Raw genomic sequence first — 18,428 nt, forward strand, 5'->3', positions numbered from 1 at the left:
CCACGACTGTAGCCCCTCCTCACAAGCGTAATTAACATTCCAAATCTAATACAGTACTTTAAATTCGGTCCTGTTTTTATTTTCTATCGAATATCACGCTTGAATCAAATGCACCGGCCATAATGGCGCTGACGGCTCCATAAAAAACCCTAAGGTTTGTCCCGCACCGGGCGCCTTTTCTAAGGTAATCGCTGGGAAGTTATTTTTTTAGTTTTCGAAGAAGGCACAAAGAGTTGAGCCAGCTGCCAAGGTGCATCTGGCTGGCAAGAATGGAACTCCGGGATAACCGTAGGTGTATTTACTTTTTATGACACATGGCTGAAAAAGCTTTGGTAGGTATGCAAAGAATAAATAAACAGATGAGAATTTCGTAAGTCAAAAGCCAGATTGTTGTGGTTGTTGCCACCTTGCAGGAAAGAGGAAAAGATTAAACCGATGTCTTCATGTCAAATTACTACATAATATTTAGTTGAATAATCTCATTTGATTCTTTATGAACAAGTGTGTTTGGTGCATTTAGGTAGGCTCTTTGCAGAGTTTACCATACTGGTACTGGTACATAGTACCGAAAGGTAACTGCCTAACTCGAAACATTTCATTGTCTGAGTTGCGTCCGACTGTCTCTAACAAATGAATGCAATTTAGTTACAAAAATGCGGACATACTGCTTAGAAAATTACAGTTAAATAATATTACCTTGGCCTGGAACTCTAGAATTGTAATTATGCAGCAATAAACTTATATTTGTTTGTTTTAGCACGAGATATGTTGCAAATTAATTACGCAGTAAACACGTGCTTTGTCGGGATTATTGATAGTAATTAAGTAAACTGTTAAACAAGCACGTGATTCTGAGTAAAATTGATATTCATTAACAACATGAGATCATTAGATGATGTGGTCGGAAATATAAGATTTCTACACCTACTTTCTTACTTTATTGTATAAGAAATATGTAAGAAAGAACTTGTATTGATATTAAAACATGTAACGTAAGATTCAAGAATTACGTTACATGCCTACATAATATCTTATCTGCGTCAATGGCAAAAGAAATGTCTAAAAAAATCTAGGTAAGGCATTTGGTTTCGGTTTCCAGTGGCATGAAATTTGAGTCTTTCAACCGAAACGGGTTTAAACGATTAGCAGAAACTTTAAAAAATAACGACGATAATAGCGAAGCAGGAGTATCGAATTATTCTAATTAGCAAAAATCCGTTGTTAGTCTTTGTTTAGCAAAGGATTTAAATAGGTTTTTTATATGTTGGGGAACATTACTAACAATACAAATAAAATATCGATACTTGATCAAACTCACTGCACCTACGTCACTGTATTGTGTCCAACAACGGACTAGCCTGATTGAATTGGATAGGACAAGCCTATAGCTTAACAATCACAACAATTCCAATGATACTGGCAAGTAGGGTTACCATCCGCCCTAATTTATCCGGACATGACGTCGTTCAGTCAGCCTACTTAGGTATTCATTTCGTTGATGATTTGAGATAGAAACTATTTAGGTAAGTTCTGAGATATTTTTTTAATACCGAATTGTTAGATTCGTACACATACTCACTCACAAATTGGGTATTAAATACAAATAGTCTGAAACCAACTTATTCACCAATACCATAATTTACCAAATCAAGCCATCAATCATCGGTACACAACACACACGGATATTTAGGAGGCTCTCGGGTCATGGCGTTCTATCTCGCCGCCAACGTTCGAATGCCACAAGGAATATCTTTTTGTTATCCCGTACGACTCCCCGCGTTCCTCAGGTGTAATTTGATAGCCAAATCAGCGTTAATCCTTTCGTTGCTAACAGACGGCCGTCCTGATGCCGGAATGTCCCCATTCCGCTTCGGCCATTCGAACGTTATGATGTATGTCCCCATACATGTATGCTATCTATGTCGTTTAATTACTTGAGAATCAATTATCATCTGCAACACCTTAATCAACAGTTGAATCAATCGTCCAGCTGAAATTCAATTCGCATTTGACAACACCAGTGTAGTGTCAACACCTTCCTTGTGAATAGTTTCACCCGAGGACCTTAAATTAAACATTCTATTTTACTCTTCCGTCTTCGTTACATTTTCTTTTTCTCTGTTATTGCAATCATTCTGTCTGAGCGATATTCAGTACCATTTTCATAATAATGATTCTGGCGGTCTTCGAGGCCAGTGTCATAAATCAATCTTCTTTCGGTAAGTCCTGAGGTACTTTCTTCTTTAGTCTACGAACGAATACTTGAAAATATATCGTCCACAAATAAACTGTTATGTAGCTCCAGTTTTCATTATGATAAGTTAAGCTTCATTATTTATTTCTTCTTTCACTGTTTTGATACCGAATTTTCGGTAAAGTCTCTCGTGACGTACCACGGTGCTTCTACAATATCTCAATACTCCATCGTATACTGCTGCTTTACCACATTAGTGCATTCACATAAAGATTTACAATTCAGGTAGCATCTTCGACAGTTTCCATTGAAACTTCAACAAAAACGTTTGTCTAGATTGGTTTCATTATACACTTATACTATAACAAGACCTTATTTTCCACTGCAGGTTGACCATTTTTTATGACTTTTTGCGTTATTGTTGTCCTATTGCTGGACGTTTGGTAAAAATATGCTTTTTCCACGTTACGTTTCATCCAAGTACATGCCAAGATGTAAATATCTCTTCATTATTTCATTTCATCATTTCATTTCATCATTTCATTTCATCATTTCATTTCATCATTTCATTTCATCATTTCATTTCATCATTTCATTTCATTTCATTTCATTTTATCATTTCATTTCATCATTTCATTTCATCATTTCATTTCATCATTTCATTTCATCATTTCATTTCATCATTAACAGGTTTAGGCGGCATAGATACAGTGTAGGTTCCATGACATGACCTTGTGGAACTCCTGCTTTCACTTTACCAATCCCTTTAAGATTCTACTTGTTCAAAAACTGAGTAAGCATCGCTTGTGCATCGGCATTCTTTTCACTCATAATAATATGTATATTCATAATATTTATTTATACATTATTTGCAAGTCATATTTCATCACATACATCATACTTAATATTAACTCTGTAAGGGTGTAGCAATTTTACAACTTATAATAATTTAGGTACTGAGTGAGCGCAGCTTGTGCTTCGACATCCCTTTCACATTTTTGAGTGAGCACCGCTTACACTTCTGCCCCCTTTTCACTAACAATATACATATTCGTAATAATTCAGGTACTGAGTGACTACCGCTTGTGCTTCGACATCCCTTTCACAATTAAAGTGAGCACCGCTTGCACTTCGGCCTCCTTTTCACTCATAATAATATAAGATTTATAAACATTAGCGTTCCATTTCAATTCAGTAAATCGTATAAAAATGTCACATTGAGACCAGCGTTTCTTTATTTTACTCATAATGTAGTTTTAAAATAATTCAGCTATCTACTGAGTGAGCACCGCTTAAGCTTCAGCATCCATTTCACGATTAAGTGAGCACTGCTTGCTCTTCGGCATACTTTTCACTCCTTTGTCTAATAAATAATGTTAAATCATTACCTCCATTGGTGCCAGCATTGCTACCAAAATAATATTCTTAATCACCTTTTTTTTTATCACTTGCTTTCCTTCTAAGTAGTTTGGTCCCGTAACAGTAATATAATAAACATTCTGAAGTAAGGAATTCAACCATTGCTTTAACAGTAACATTATAATTTACATTACATTACATTTCATTCTCAATTGTCAACCAATATGTAAATGTTCATAAATAGGACCCAGTAATCATTACTTGTACACATGATTAAAATAGTTGCCTGCAAATTTTGTCACGTACATATCCCAAAATGAGTAGTAATTGGATAGTCCACATGTCTAATCTTAACTCTCAATGCGCTTTTCATAATTTAAAGTAGGTATCCATTGGTGACGATTTTTTTACATTGTCAAGTCTCTAGTTGACTCACTCTAGTCTCAACTCTCAATGCATTTTATCCTAAAGTAGGATCCATTGGTAACAACTATTTATTTCACATTGTCAAACCTCTAGTTAGACTCACTCTAGTCTCAACTCTCAATGCACTATATTGTAAAGTAAGTATCCATTGGTGATGTGACTATTTCACATTTCAAATCTCTCATTTTAAATTCACTTTAGTCTCAATTCTTGTATTCGCTAGATTCACAATCGGCCTTGTTATTACTGCACTGCTGTCCAGGGTTTTTTTTTTTTAATTATAAATGCTTGATAACTTTAGTGCTGCTCCTTTACTCAAGGAAATAGTGGTGAGTCTGGATGTACTACTCACATCTCGCATACACGGTATGGTGGATTAGATCACTATCATAAGTTTCATTAATGCTTTTTAAGTGTGACAAACTAATGAAGTACCACTTATATTCGTCAATATGTCTACCACTTCATAAGACAAGACATGTTTATTCAAATTCAAATTATTTATTTCTCATTATTGTAGATAAAGATTTTACCACGTGTTAATCGTACCTATGTTTGTACACTTGTAAAAGTGTATCCCATTTATAAAAATTCACTGTTTTCTATAAGTTGGAACACATTATCATGTATCTGTATACATACATCTTGGATTATTTCACTGAGATGGCAGTAAATATACTTTTCTTTGTTGTCACGTCCACTAAATGTATAGTAGTAAATGTATATATTAATAAGTACTTTCAGCAAGCGTACCTATAATATGTAAAACAATAACACAATCACTTTGATTTCATCATTCACCATTATTGTTCAGTTTCATAAAGTCCACCATTAAAACTCTTCTCATTTAAATGAATTACGACTTGTTGTATCCTTTGCAACTTAATTATTTATGTATGAATTTCGTTTACATAATATTCCGATAATGTTTTATAACAATAACTACACTCGAGCCTGGAGTCGGTCATTTGAAATGTTTGTAAACATCTCAGTGTCCACACTTGTATCGACTTCCATGGACGAATTTTCATATGTGGCCAATTAATTATTACATTATCATCTTCAACTTTTCACTATCTTATGCTGTTAAATTCAGTTACAGTCCGGAATACCGGAAATGTAATGTAACATTTCCGGTGTAACATCATTATCTTCAGATTTTAAAAGTGGGAAGCAAATAAGTATGCGTTATAACTCTTGTGAACTGGGTCGATCGTTGCAGAATTCAGTAAGTACTTACTAACTCTTGCACCAATGAACTTGAATCATTATAAAGAAGTTTAGTCCCATGTAAATAGATACATATATGTACTAAAATAATGTCTTCATTTAACACTGGAACAGCCACTTCGAGAATCGCCAAGATAAACGCAAACTTTTACTGTTTGCAATTATTGCTCTATTTTTATTAATATTTCATTTATTCTAGTGATCGGGTTTTCAATAAAATTTTGTCCTCCGTCAAAAGCCTGCTTAAGGTATCTTTTGCTACTCGTATTATATCCATTATCAACAGGCAACTTTTTTTTTTCATTTTCTTAACGTTCCATTTATTAACCTTTTACTTTTATTTCCATCCCTGGAATATCATTCTGATTTAACTTAATCACCAAATAAGTACATTACTTATTTTAAACTTTCGTATACCATATTTTAAGTGTACCCTGAAATGTGGTTAAATTTATTTCTGTATAATATTATAACATCTATCCATGCGAGGATTTTATATTATCTACTCAATTGAGTACATTGTTTTCACCGTATGACACTCGTAGAAGCTGCTCTCAATTAACAAAATGCTCTAAGATCTGTCTGTCAGGCACATGCCTCCTCGTAGTCCTGTTTTGAATTTACATAGTTGTATTCTCCAATTTACACACCTCTAGTTCTTTCGTCTTCAGTGTTGTAGGTCTCGCATATACGTAACAACAGCTAAATTGAGTCTCATAAATCATTAGTATTGTGTTATCAATTCATTATCAGGCAGGTCCACTAGTACACTGCTCGAAAATGGTAGGTAAACATTAAACTCTACATAAATTACAGAGAATGTGACCATGTAATATGAACTTCAGAACGACGAGTCTTGTTTCGATTCCTTGTCTCGCAAATAAGCAGGTTGCTTCTTTTATTTTTTTAAGTCGTATGACATTTGTCACGGATATTTATTTTTTACATACATCACTATCACATTTCACATATCAATAAACATACATTCTTTTCACATAGTATCACTCGTATATTAGTCTCTTCTCCATAGTGATTCAGGTTTATAGCTTACTTATTTGTTAGTTCATTCATCACTATTCATTCACTATAAAATATAGGGTATTCGACACAATTTGTGTTACTAGAATCAAATAGTTCGATTTGCATCAATTATTATGGGTAATTTGTCTATTTATAAGAATAATCTCTGGCACCCTTGTATTTGTTCTCATAGCATTTCCCTTACTCAATAATTCAGGTATCTATCTACCTACTGAGTGAGCACCGTTTAAGCTTCAGCATCCATTTCACAATTATGTGAGCGCTGCTTGCTATTCGGCCTACCTTTCTTACTCAGTCATCGAATAATAATAATAATTACAATATTAACACACCATAACTTTTCCCAACGGGATAGTTACACTCAAACTCATATAACGTAATTTCAATGATGTATCTATTTTCACTGCTAATTGGTTATACCACCAATCACAATAAACTGTCTCTTGGTAAATCAATTGTAGGTATGCTTTAAAACACTGTTACCCATATGGTACACAATATAGCTAGCTCTAATTTCGCTACATCCGCTTCAACAAGATCAACAAACGTAAACTTAAAACCGCTCTAAACAACTGTTGTAAAAACCAGTAATTTGATTAAAATCATATTCATCGATACTACATGGTATCGCTCACTACACATGGCTGTATAAGCTGCACTGGATTTATTACACATCAGTTATGTATTAAATTACCTTGTTCCGGTTAACAAATCATCATTTAATTCAAATCTTTCAATCAGTAACTGTAAACGTTACCTGTAAAATCATTGTTATCATCACAACATCACCGGACTTTCGTGATCTTTACACTTAGGTATCAAACCATTATTAACTCAAGTTCAATTTATCATAGTGACGTAATAACCAATACGTTACTCATATAATATCACAAACATTCTAGCACAACGGCTACCAAATCTGAAAGCCCAACTGTTAAATCCCACATTGATGGTTGAAAACAAATTACTTACTTATCACTTCATTTACCTCAGATACGATTTTATTTCAAATACATTGCGTGTGGTAACATAAATGTAACGCAGACACATTTAGACAATCACGTAGGTGTCGCTTTTCAACTTGTAAACTTTGACCAATCTTTAACCACTCTGACAGTGTTAATTACGTATCTTCAAAACAACTCCATTCACTGGAGTAATGAACTAATTACCGAATCTTATTTATTTTTCGACGTCAAAATCAAAACACTTATCATTTGTGTTCACATCTCTACGACAATTAGGTAGTCTTACCTACTTATTATCGATTTGTTAAAATTACCAACTTTCATCGTCCATGTGTTCAGTCAGTCAATGTTATGATTATTTCAGTACATTTGCCATTTGTAAATATAGCAGGTACCATACCTTTCCATGGGCTAAAATACACAAAATATAAATTATTATTACCAGTAACTCTTAAAATATATGTATCTCCATAAATCATGTTTGCACAATCACGACAAATTGTCGAACCAAATTCATCATAATAGTAACAAATCACAAGTACTTACTTTGAACCTTTAGAACCACACACAATGGTGTTTATTGTTTCGAGGCCTCGCCACGAAATTTTATCTTAATGGTGTTAATATAAACACAGGTTCGCTTCGCTAGCGCAATCCGAGTCAGGATGTGTTTGTTCCAAACAGCATGTCATATCACATTATTTTAATACAAAATAATTACGAACTCTATATGGGTAATTTAAATTTACTTAATTTACATCACCATAATTATTATTTCACAGTAATATATTCCATAATTGACTCACATAACTTCTAATAATCCTTTGTCACTTTCAAATAATTCACATTTATTTTGTTAAGATCTTAATAACCAATGATGGAGTAAAAATAAAATTAATGAACTGTGCCATTATGATATATCTTTATATTAATCATAAACTATCTGCTGAGAACTTATCTTTTCTCTTAGTAAGATGGTACTTTTACCAATTCAATATATTCACTATAAAATCACTTTTAGCAATTCCAAATTCATACTTAGTTTCTTGCGAAGATCTAAATAATAAATATCTTCAATTCTTGATAAATAAAAGAAATCTTACTTTGCAAAAATTGCATCATGACATCCTCATACCAAAAATTACTCACTTCGCGGTTTTTTTTTTAAATTAAATTAAAACTTTAAATTATCACAGCAGATCTTCTCAAATAATAACGTAAGTAACAGTATCCAAAAAAATATCAGTTTTTTTTTTCTCACTGTATTTTCCATTCATTTGTTGTGAACTTTATCGCACAAAATAAAAGTGCATAAAATAAGGACTTAATGTTATTTTCTGCCAGTCAACTATTGATTGAGCGGCTACTTCCAGAAAACTCACTTGTTTTTTCATGCAACTTGATCAATAATAATAAAAATAAATAATTTACATACCAATGGGCGTCGGACTCACTTCTGATATGTTAGATTCGTACACATACTCACTCACAAATTGGGTATTAAATACAAATAGTCTGAAACCAACTTATTCACCAATACCATAATTTACCAAATCAAGCCATCAATCATCGGTACACAACACACACGGATATTTAGGAGGCTCTCGGGTCATGGCGTTCTATCTCGCCGCCAACGTTCGAATGCCACAAGGAATATCTTTTTGTTATCCCGTACGACTCCCCGCGTTCCTCAGGTGTAATTTGATAGCCAAATCAGCGTTAATCCTTTCGTTGCTAACAGAATGTTTCTAAATGTCTAGCTTTTGTCAAGACTCAAAATATCCAGATGGCAACCCTACTTGTATCAATGCGTAAACTGGATCATTGGGGCGACTCCGCTCTCAAAACTGCTTAATTTGCGACAGATTGCGACACTATACATTCCCGTCTTAAAGTTTATCGGTCGAATATAGGACAATGTTGCAACGGGCCAGTAAAAAGAAAACGGTATTTTTATCGTACAATTTATTTACAATGAACGCTGTAACATTATTCCGCGCGTAAAAACAGGGTTTAAAACAATGTAAACAGAGAATTTTTAGTATCGGTTGAGAATCGTGGTTTGGGAAATGGAATTACGTCAGCTGACCCAACAAAACAATGTTTTTGTGCTACATCTGCTGCAAACAGATTTACAGGCATAACTACATACAAAAAGACTTTCTTACCGGAATAAAATAGGGTAGGTCTCAATTACTTCTTCCATTTTATTCACCAGGCGAACAAGGGTAAAAAAGAAACTGAACTCTAAATGGCTATTGTAGATAGGTAATATCTAAGCATAAAAGCTACGGAATGTTTTATGCCAGACTTCAGTAGGTAAATTAGCCGTCGCAATTCTGAAAACGTTCATCTGTAAGTATACTTACATGCACTGCAATGACTATTATTCAGGTAATAAGCAAGTACGTACGCTTCGCCTTTAGCACAAAAGTGCATTATTGGTACTTACGAAGGAAGCATTAAAGGCAAAATTGTTTGCATGCAAATATACGGGACGTAGCGAAAGTACATTGTCTGAGGCTTTCGCGTCACATGCGGGTAGACGTTCAATAGTTTCTAGGAAATCATCAACATAAGTTATTGCCGTGTATTGACAGGTATTACGAAGGCCCATTTTATGTGCCCATTGTTGGGTTTACGTGAGATTGCATTACGAGTTACTTCTGGGTTTCTAATAACACTTTTTCACTCATTTTATGCCTCTTAATTTCCTCTTACGATAATGGCAGATGAGAAGAAACCAACGTCTTGAGAAATGTAGAGTCGTTGCTTCTTGTATGTATGGTGGTAGTTACGTTGTTGATCCGCGTACTACCTGAATCCTGATCGAAAAGGATAGACTTAATCTGTGTTTCTTTAAACACATAAAACATTTTCCAATCCAAATAGGTACCATAAAGTCGAGGATATTTGATGTTTTTCGTCGAGTCAAAAATATCACACAGTGAATAATTATTACTTAGCAGTGATTTTTGAGCCGCGCTCACTTAATGGGATGGGACTAGTGCGAGTCGGACAATGAGTCCTCAGCTAAGGACGGCGACCTCTGTGATTCACACAGGATTGCATAAAGAATAGCAGGTATAAAAGGGATCTAAAGTGACCATACATCTTATTATGAACGGGGCACGTTCCCGATTTCAGCTACTCTGTCCTGTATGTTGCTGTTGTAGTCTGTTCTTATTAATGCTGGTGCTTGCAATAATTTGATTTCCAGTTTTAAGGAGAAATCTTGACAGATTAGGGACTTTGCTTAATGAAGTTAGCAATATAACTTAGGCGCTTCTTAATATTCCGAAGAGCTTAACGTTGTAGGAGTTTTTATCTAGGTACCTTAGCTCCTTCTTATTTATTATCATGTATCAACTCATGTCATCTTAATGCTTTACATTAAGTATGTTGTTTAACTGTTGACCGGATGTGTTACGGATAATTTATGTTGTATAATTAGCCATTAATATAAAAAATGACTTTACATGGAAAACATGAATGTTCTTCTCAACAAAGGATTTTTCTTACTTAAAACATAAATAATGCTGTATGATCTCTTCTTGAATCAAACATTATTATAACCCTTAAAGACTCTACATAAAGAATGTATAATTATTCACTTTTAAATAACAAAGCCCCAAAAAAGCGATCTTGGTGTATAGTAATAAGTACCTTTATTGTGCAGCCTTGCAGAAATCTTAAGCAACGCTCAGCAAAAGCAGTACATTAAGGGATAATACTTGTTCAAGGTTGAAGCAAGATGCCATGCACTTTCGCTGTTTTTGCGGCTTCTCAAATGAGAATACCGTTAAAGGGATTGTATTTTGTGGGTTTCTCGCTCTATCTGCGTCAAAGGCTTTGTCTCTGGCAAGTGGCGCCTGATAAGTAGATCCTTGTTTTCTTCAACATAATTATCTCACTATTATAATTGTCTGCCCAGACATAGACCCAGATTGCGGCGTCAGTAGAACAATATAAGTCTTACCTCGACCATAATCTTCAGAAGGCGTACGTGACCGTAGCTCTACCAACATAAAAAATGGTTTTAAAATATTTTTCCATCTCGTTATCTTAAATATCATAGCTACTCGTTAAGTCACTTAACCGAGACGCAGACATAAGCTGTGATATACGGAACAACTTTCTGGGATTTCTGGGAAATTTGTATAATGTAAAGGCATGTGGTACCTATGTGAAATTAAGTAGATAGGTACTTGATTATTTTAAAGATTTTTGTTCTTGTCTCTTCTCTAAATATTTTCTTCTTAGCCGTGTGTGAGGCTGCTGAGTCCAAGAGTAGGTAGTCTTGTAGGTACAATCCCAATCTCCTTCTCAATTGAAATTCAATAACTGTATCTGACCCACATGATGTGTTTAGAAATAAATGTAATAGGTACCTACATACCTACTTCTTCTTCACCACAATTTCTCACAAGATTCGATCGGTACCTAAAGCAACCAATAATTTTTAGAACTGACGTAAACTTAGAGGATACGGTAATCGCATAATATCAACGTTTGTATTCTGGACATTAAAGAGAGTGTACCTAACATTAATTAGTCCTAGCGTAGATATCACATATTAAAAAGGGTCTGTGACCTTTGATAGCACCTACGTGAAGTCATGTTGAGAATCCCCGTTTTTTATACGAATTCGTCCGTAGCTTAGACGTGAGGTGAATTCTGCTTTTATTGATGAGACTGACAGCACACAGTAATTAGCTACAGAAATTATTGAACGTGTAGTATTTTTTTCTCAATGGCGAGTATTGCTCGCTTGTGTCAAGTAAGTAAGTACTTAAGTAAGTAATTTTACTTTTACCTATTTTATGCCCTTACTAAAGAAGTCCCTAAGTTATAAAGTGGTTACAAAGCAGTAATATAAAAAAATAGCGATTGACGTCAAAAGCTAAAATTGCTTCCCAAAATTGTCCATTTGTATGGGAACTACAATTGTATTTTTATAGCCTTATCAATTTATCATGCCGTCTTCGTAATCACATGATATCACGATGCTCAATGACGAGATACAAAAACAAACGTCACACTCATGTAATTTCGTGACTTAAGTTAAGTAGAGATGATTTATGGAGTAAAGTCTAGTAAAGTAAAATACTAAAATATCATTGCGGTTCACAAACATAGCTAAACTTACTTAAACCAAGAGAGCAGTATGAAATTATTATGTCAATACTTTACAATGAGCTATAACTTTTAATTTTTGTACCTAGCCTAGGTCCTACCTATTATAAAAAATTTCCTTGTATTTGTATTTTTATAAATTAGTGACGAATGACGAATTGACACACGTAAAGTAAGTAGGTAAGAGGCTTGCTATATTTTATGTTCTTCTGATATTGTAGAATGGATAACATATTTCAAGGGTACGTGCATTCCTTCTAACAACAGTTGATGTTTGTCTGGAGCACCCTTGCTTTATAAAACCATTGAATTGATACTATTCAAATTGCATAATAAAAATACATATAATCCAGTCGGCGTTATAAACAGAAATGAGAAAGCGTAACAGGAATTTTAAGTAAGAAACGACCACCAAGTTATTGTTACGTATGTTTAAAACAAGTTTCTTTTGTTGATAAGGCCGAAGAAATGTCTGGGACGTGTCGTTGACTCCTGCTGTGGAGCATTTAACCTTATTATAAAAGTAGGTATGTATAATAATAAGTACTTATATTGCAACCGCCATCAATGTAAAGAACCCTTTTCTATTAACAATTATTCGAAATTATTTTTATTAAGCTCGAAAGCCAGCTAATTTCGCTTAGTTTTTCAAGAAAGTTAAATGTTCAGATTCCATGATTATTATTTTTTATTGTTCAGATTCTTAGAAAGTGGTCGTACTTATGTAAGTTGAGCTCTATGTTATCTTCATTGACATTATTATCTACCGACCTATTATTACTAGAACATCCTAATGTGGCGCCGTTAATAACAAAATGGTCATTTTCCGTTGTGAATTGCCTTATCACGCAGTAATGATGATTTATATCACAATCACGCTAATTACTTATCTACTAAATCAGGGTCGTTCGTGATAAATTACACATTTGGAAATAAACTCACTACATGCAGCTCTATCTTTTGTTATTCTGCTAACTTTTGAAACAAAACATGATTGTTATTGCAAGTGTGAATCAGAGTCTAAATTAAGTTCTTACCGTTGAATGTGTCGTAAGCAGTAGGTTGATACTCTTCCCGGAACGTATCCTGCGCGTACGCGGCTATTAAAGAGCTTTTCCCCACTGCCCCATCCCCCACCAACACACACTTTATCTTCTCCTTCTTCCCACCTTTCACCTTCCTCCTATCCTTAATTTGGAACATCCGATTCAAAGTCCTCCTGGTTTTCTTATCGCGTACAGTCCACTCGTTAACTTTATCACAGCAATTTAAGTCTTCCGACACATCATCGCGAATCACAGTTCGTCCGTTTTCTTCGGCCACTTCGGAATAATCGTAATCGTCCTCGTCCCTCCGTTGGATGGGAAACTGGCTATGCACGCCAAACACAAAGGGCCCGTCTCGCTCTGGGAGACGGTTAGCAATCCCGTTGGCAGGCGCCGGAGGTTTTGCATAATGCACTGTAGGAGCGCGGTACTGATTGGACAGGTATTCTGCCGAAGCGTGAGGGTCGAACCTAAAAACTAGTTCAGCTTCTCTCCGGTCCAAGCTCAGCTCCGGCGGCGCTACTTTGTCTTGAAAGTAGCCGACTTTCTCACGTGCCCGCGTCTCCTGCAGTCGTCTTTCGAGTTCGACGTTCGATGGTTTCCAGTAATCCGGTCGGTATTCGTATGGGTAATCTGTGGGTAAGTTCCTGGGAGCAGGCAAAGGCCGTTGCGAGCTCGTGTCGCGGGGAGGTGCGCGCGGTGGGATCACTAAAGGCTTTTGCGGTTCCGCCAACAGCGGTCGTCGCGCCGACAGGTTCGTGTTCCTGTTGAACATGATCCCTTCTAGACTGGGAGACATTTGCACTGTCACGAGTGTCGACTAACAAGAGGTTTATCTAGGCGTGCGTACGCGCACATTACTCGGCGCCGCGATGTTATCGCTTGCGGGAAAGTCTCGTGCGATTAAAGTGACTCGCGGCCGGCGGCAACGTATCGTTCTGACGGAGAACACAGCGCGACTGCCTGCCCGCTGACTGACGGGCCGGTAGCAGCGCTCCCCGCGCCGGTGAAATGACCTGTTGCTTCTGTTACCTGTTCAGGTAAAAACGACCGTTTTGCGAGCCAACGCAGCTGCTGCCCGCGAACAAAGCACGTCATATGGCGACACTAGACGACTTACTTTAACCTCGCAAGGTACTCATTCAACGAAACGATGAATGAAAATGTACGTGGTTTGTATTATAAACTTAGATTAATCTAAGATTATAAAATGTTCGTTACCTACCATGACGTGTGAATGGAGTTACAAATTTGGTTAGAATCGTCCAACTGAATACTTACAAACCTTATTAATTCAACAGGAAGACATTTAGTTCAATGTTATGCCACATGATTCCATAATGGGATTAAGTTATTATTATATAGATAGTACTAATTAATAATACATTAATAATTCTTATTATTTACTATAGTCCGTATCCAATACAACAAAAACCAAAGTAGTAACATCATGTCCCTTAAGCATGTCCCCTTAAAATAAAAATAATACTTCTTACTTACATTTTAAAACAAGTAACTTAACCAACCAACTTCTCTTCTCTACGTCTATAACAATTGATTCCTAATTAGAAAAACAAGTCCAAATACAAAGTACCTCTATCTTACCTTTAATAATTATAATGCTTATCAAGTTTATCAGACACTTCCAAAACATTATTCTTGATTTTGGTCATAACATAAAGTTATTGTCAGGTTAATTATACTACTTAGCTATGGTTATTATTTACAAAAAAAAAACCCGCCCTTTATTTTTATGCAACATTACATTATTTAGTGGCTAAATGACCATCACATTCTAATTTGAGAATTCAAAGAAGAAGAGAAAGAAAAAAATTCGCGGCAATAACTTGCGTTAACTGTCAAGATGACTGACAGTGACTTTTTTTTTCATGGCAGAGGCAGTGGTTTTGTAATTATTACGGCTTGGATTCTTGGATTTTACAAAGATTTTACATTTTATACAAAAAAAATCCTCTGTGGATAATGTTTTCTGATCAATAAACGATTTTTGATTTCGAGTTATACGACTAACAAACGTCGTTTTATTAGATATACTTTCAGTATAGGTGAATAGATATTATAAAACAACAAAGAATTGATTGTAAAAAGTATCTACTAAACGGATTTTAATGAAACTTCAGTCAGATCAAAATAACTAAGGCTTTTACCATTGAACTAAGAACAATCCTATAAATCCAAGCAAGTAAAGCTGCGGACAAAAACTAGTTGTCGTTGGTTGTTGTGCCGCTACACTTAGCCATCGCATTATTACGCCGCACTATGTTTTACGTTATAGCCTGACCAGGAACATAAAAACCCTGGCATAGAGGCGCGTCAATTGCATTTGATAGTGCAACACTGAGTACAGTCGTACCTGTGTTAAATTAATAGGCTAACTTTATGTATCAATCAGGATTCAGGATTATGGGCTAATTTGATATTTTCATAAATTAACGAAAAAATATTATTATAGGTAACCTGATTTAAATAAATTAAATGAAACCATCAATCGAGCTAGTAGAATTTATTTTATTATTCATCAATAATCAAATTCAGAACTTGAATATTCAACTGCAATGTCTGCTCATGAACGCTTCAAACTCGGTACTTCTTTCCCAATCCCATAAAATTCAACACTTAGAAAGTGACAAAAAATTTTAAAACAGGTAATTGAAACAAACCACAGCTAATTTTCATAGTGGACTGTACTATACGATAAACATGTCAGTCAATTTGACAACCTTTGTCGGAAACATTATTCAATGAAAATGTTGTCCGAACCCTTAGTATTTCTCTTCGACAAATACTTTAACACATTGTGAACCACTTTTCTTTCACGACTATAAAAATATTTTAGCAATTTAATTCATAAAACCAATTGCGCACATTTAAAATAAAGTTTGTTTACACTTTGACAGCAATAGACTGACATGCAAGGTGACATGTCAATGAAGTTTTCAGTTACTGTTGCCATTAAAAGAAATTAGTACCATTAGTTTTCCGCAACATGGCGAGGGTTTTTATGTTCCTGGTCAGGCTATAACTGTGATGTAAAAAAAGGGGCACGTGTTCACAGATTAGAGAGTATGTCTAAAGACAGATAGGAAACGGCCCTAGTATTTGTTGAACGATAAACAAACTGGTACCGAGCTAGATTGTCCAGTAGGTGGCGCTGTAAACAATATGGCGTCTGCCGCCCACAGATTAAATATATACCTCTCATACTTTTTTTATGATCCGTTCCGTTTCATGTAATGTGTTTAAAAATAAAACTATTGAAGTATAAAATAAAACTTTATTGATGAAATATAACATGAAATATTTTGTTTACGAAAATCAATAAGCAATAAAACTACTGGATTTTAAAAGATTACAGTTACTGTTGTGATAACAGTACATTGTTTTAGTTTTTACATTATGTACTCACGGATTGACATTTGTATGTAACTCATATAAAATATGTTGCGTTAAGACTTATAGCAAAATAGTTTAATGTTCTCCATAAATTCACACGTTCACTCTCACGTTGGTTCTGTCCACTCCACTGTAAGCAGGCCAGATCTACATGTTTCTCACCACCTGTAAAATATATGAAATATTTGTAAATTTAGAGCAAAAAGTCACCGTAAGTCTGTAATCTTCTACATCTACATTCTACACTAATATTATAAAGAGTACAGCATATAAACAAGTGATCGATCTATCTATCTACCATGCCTACTGTCTGTTTTGTTTCTAGATTCATACTACTTTGTTAAATGAAAATTAATTTACCTTGTCAAATGTGTACTTGTCAATCAATTACTTAATATACAGGGTGTCCCAAAAACAATGGATAACCCTGTAACCATCGATAGGCCTCGCCATGGTCTCCCTAACGTCCAATTTTGACCCCAGTAAAAATATCACCGTTTTCAAGATTTTTAAGTTTTTGTGCATTTTTAGAAAATTGCCACCTGCGATTACTTTTTCTCATGCCATTTCTACAAATGAGGATACTTTTCAATCTAGTTTTTTTCCTTATCACAAGGGATAGTTAAGCTATCAAAAGAAAAGATTAAAGTTCAACAAACTAGTTTAAAAGTATGAAAATTTTAAGAAATTGCAGAGAAGAAGGAAAAATTAATTCATTGTCTTGCACTTTTGATCAGCCGTCGTGTAAAAAAAATGTAGGAAGACCATCGTGCCTATTACCTTAAAAACTTCCTTGGTTAATTGAGATTCTAAAAAGGTATCACAAGCCTATGTATTCTGTATTATTTTTATCTTATGGCTACTTGAATAGCAACTAGTATGAAAACTGCAAAAATGAGTTTTTCTCGTAATAGTTAAACTAGGACTGCAGAGTGGCATTAAATACAAATGGATAATTTTTAGCGTAGGAATTTTAATAAAGCAACATTTTATCATCATCATCATCATCATCATCCTTTCAGCCATAGGACGTCCACTGCTGAACATAGGCCTGTACCCCAATGATTTTCATAATGACCGCTTGGTAGCGGCCTGCATCCAGCACCTTCCTGCTTACCTTTATGAGGTCGTCGGTCCACTTTGTAGGTGGACGTCCCACGATGCGCTTTCCGGTACGTAGCCTCCACTTTAACCCTGCTGCCTCAGTTCTGCAACCTACTGTGCCCTGCCTATTGCCACTTCAGCTTGCTGATCCGTCGAGCTATGTCAGCGACTTTAGTTCGTTTACGGATCTCCTAAATTCTGATACGGTTTCGTGAAGAAACCCGAGCATAGCCCCTTCCATAGCACGCTGTCCAAAAAATCCAGGTTTCCGAGCCGTGTATTATCACGGGTATCTGTCTAGGCAGATTTATAAGGTTTAAAACAAAAATTAAGTAATCACAAAAACGCAGAACGGACGGCCAATGGGGCAACAGGGTTCAAGTGGAGGCTACGTACCGGAAAGCGCATCGTAGGACGTCTACCTACAAAGTGGACCGACGACCTCATAAAGGTAAGCAGGAGGGTGCTGGATGCAGGCCGCTACCAAGCGGTCATTATGAAAATCATTGG

General features: G+C 35.4%; 1 protein-coding gene and 1 long non-coding RNA gene across 2 annotated transcripts in view; both read right to left on the reverse strand.

Moving 5' to 3' along the window:
- Positions 1–14,199, reverse strand: part of LOC135071395 (uncharacterized) — a 51,284-nt gene extending 37,085 nt beyond the window's left edge. Inside the window, exon 1 of the mRNA XM_063965187.1 lies at positions 13,392–14,199. Within this exon, the coding sequence (XP_063821257.1) occupies positions 13,392–14,199 (808 nt within the window). The remainder of the gene's footprint in view (positions 1–13,391) is intronic.
- A 2,482-nt stretch (positions 14,200–16,681) lies between these two features.
- Positions 16,682–17,215, reverse strand: LOC135071234 (uncharacterized). Its single transcript, XR_010257227.1, has 2 exons — positions 17,175–17,215; positions 16,682–16,979 (listed from the first exon to the last, which is right to left on the reverse strand). It is a non-coding gene; the product is annotated as an uncharacterized LOC135071234 (long non-coding RNA).
- Positions 17,216–18,428: the final 1,213 nt, after the last annotated feature.

Source organism: Ostrinia nubilalis, chromosome 4 (genome assembly GCF_963855985.1).
Source record: "Ostrinia nubilalis chromosome 4, ilOstNubi1.1, whole genome shotgun sequence".
NCBI classification, from domain to species: Eukaryota; Metazoa; Arthropoda; class Insecta; order Lepidoptera; family Crambidae; genus Ostrinia; species Ostrinia nubilalis.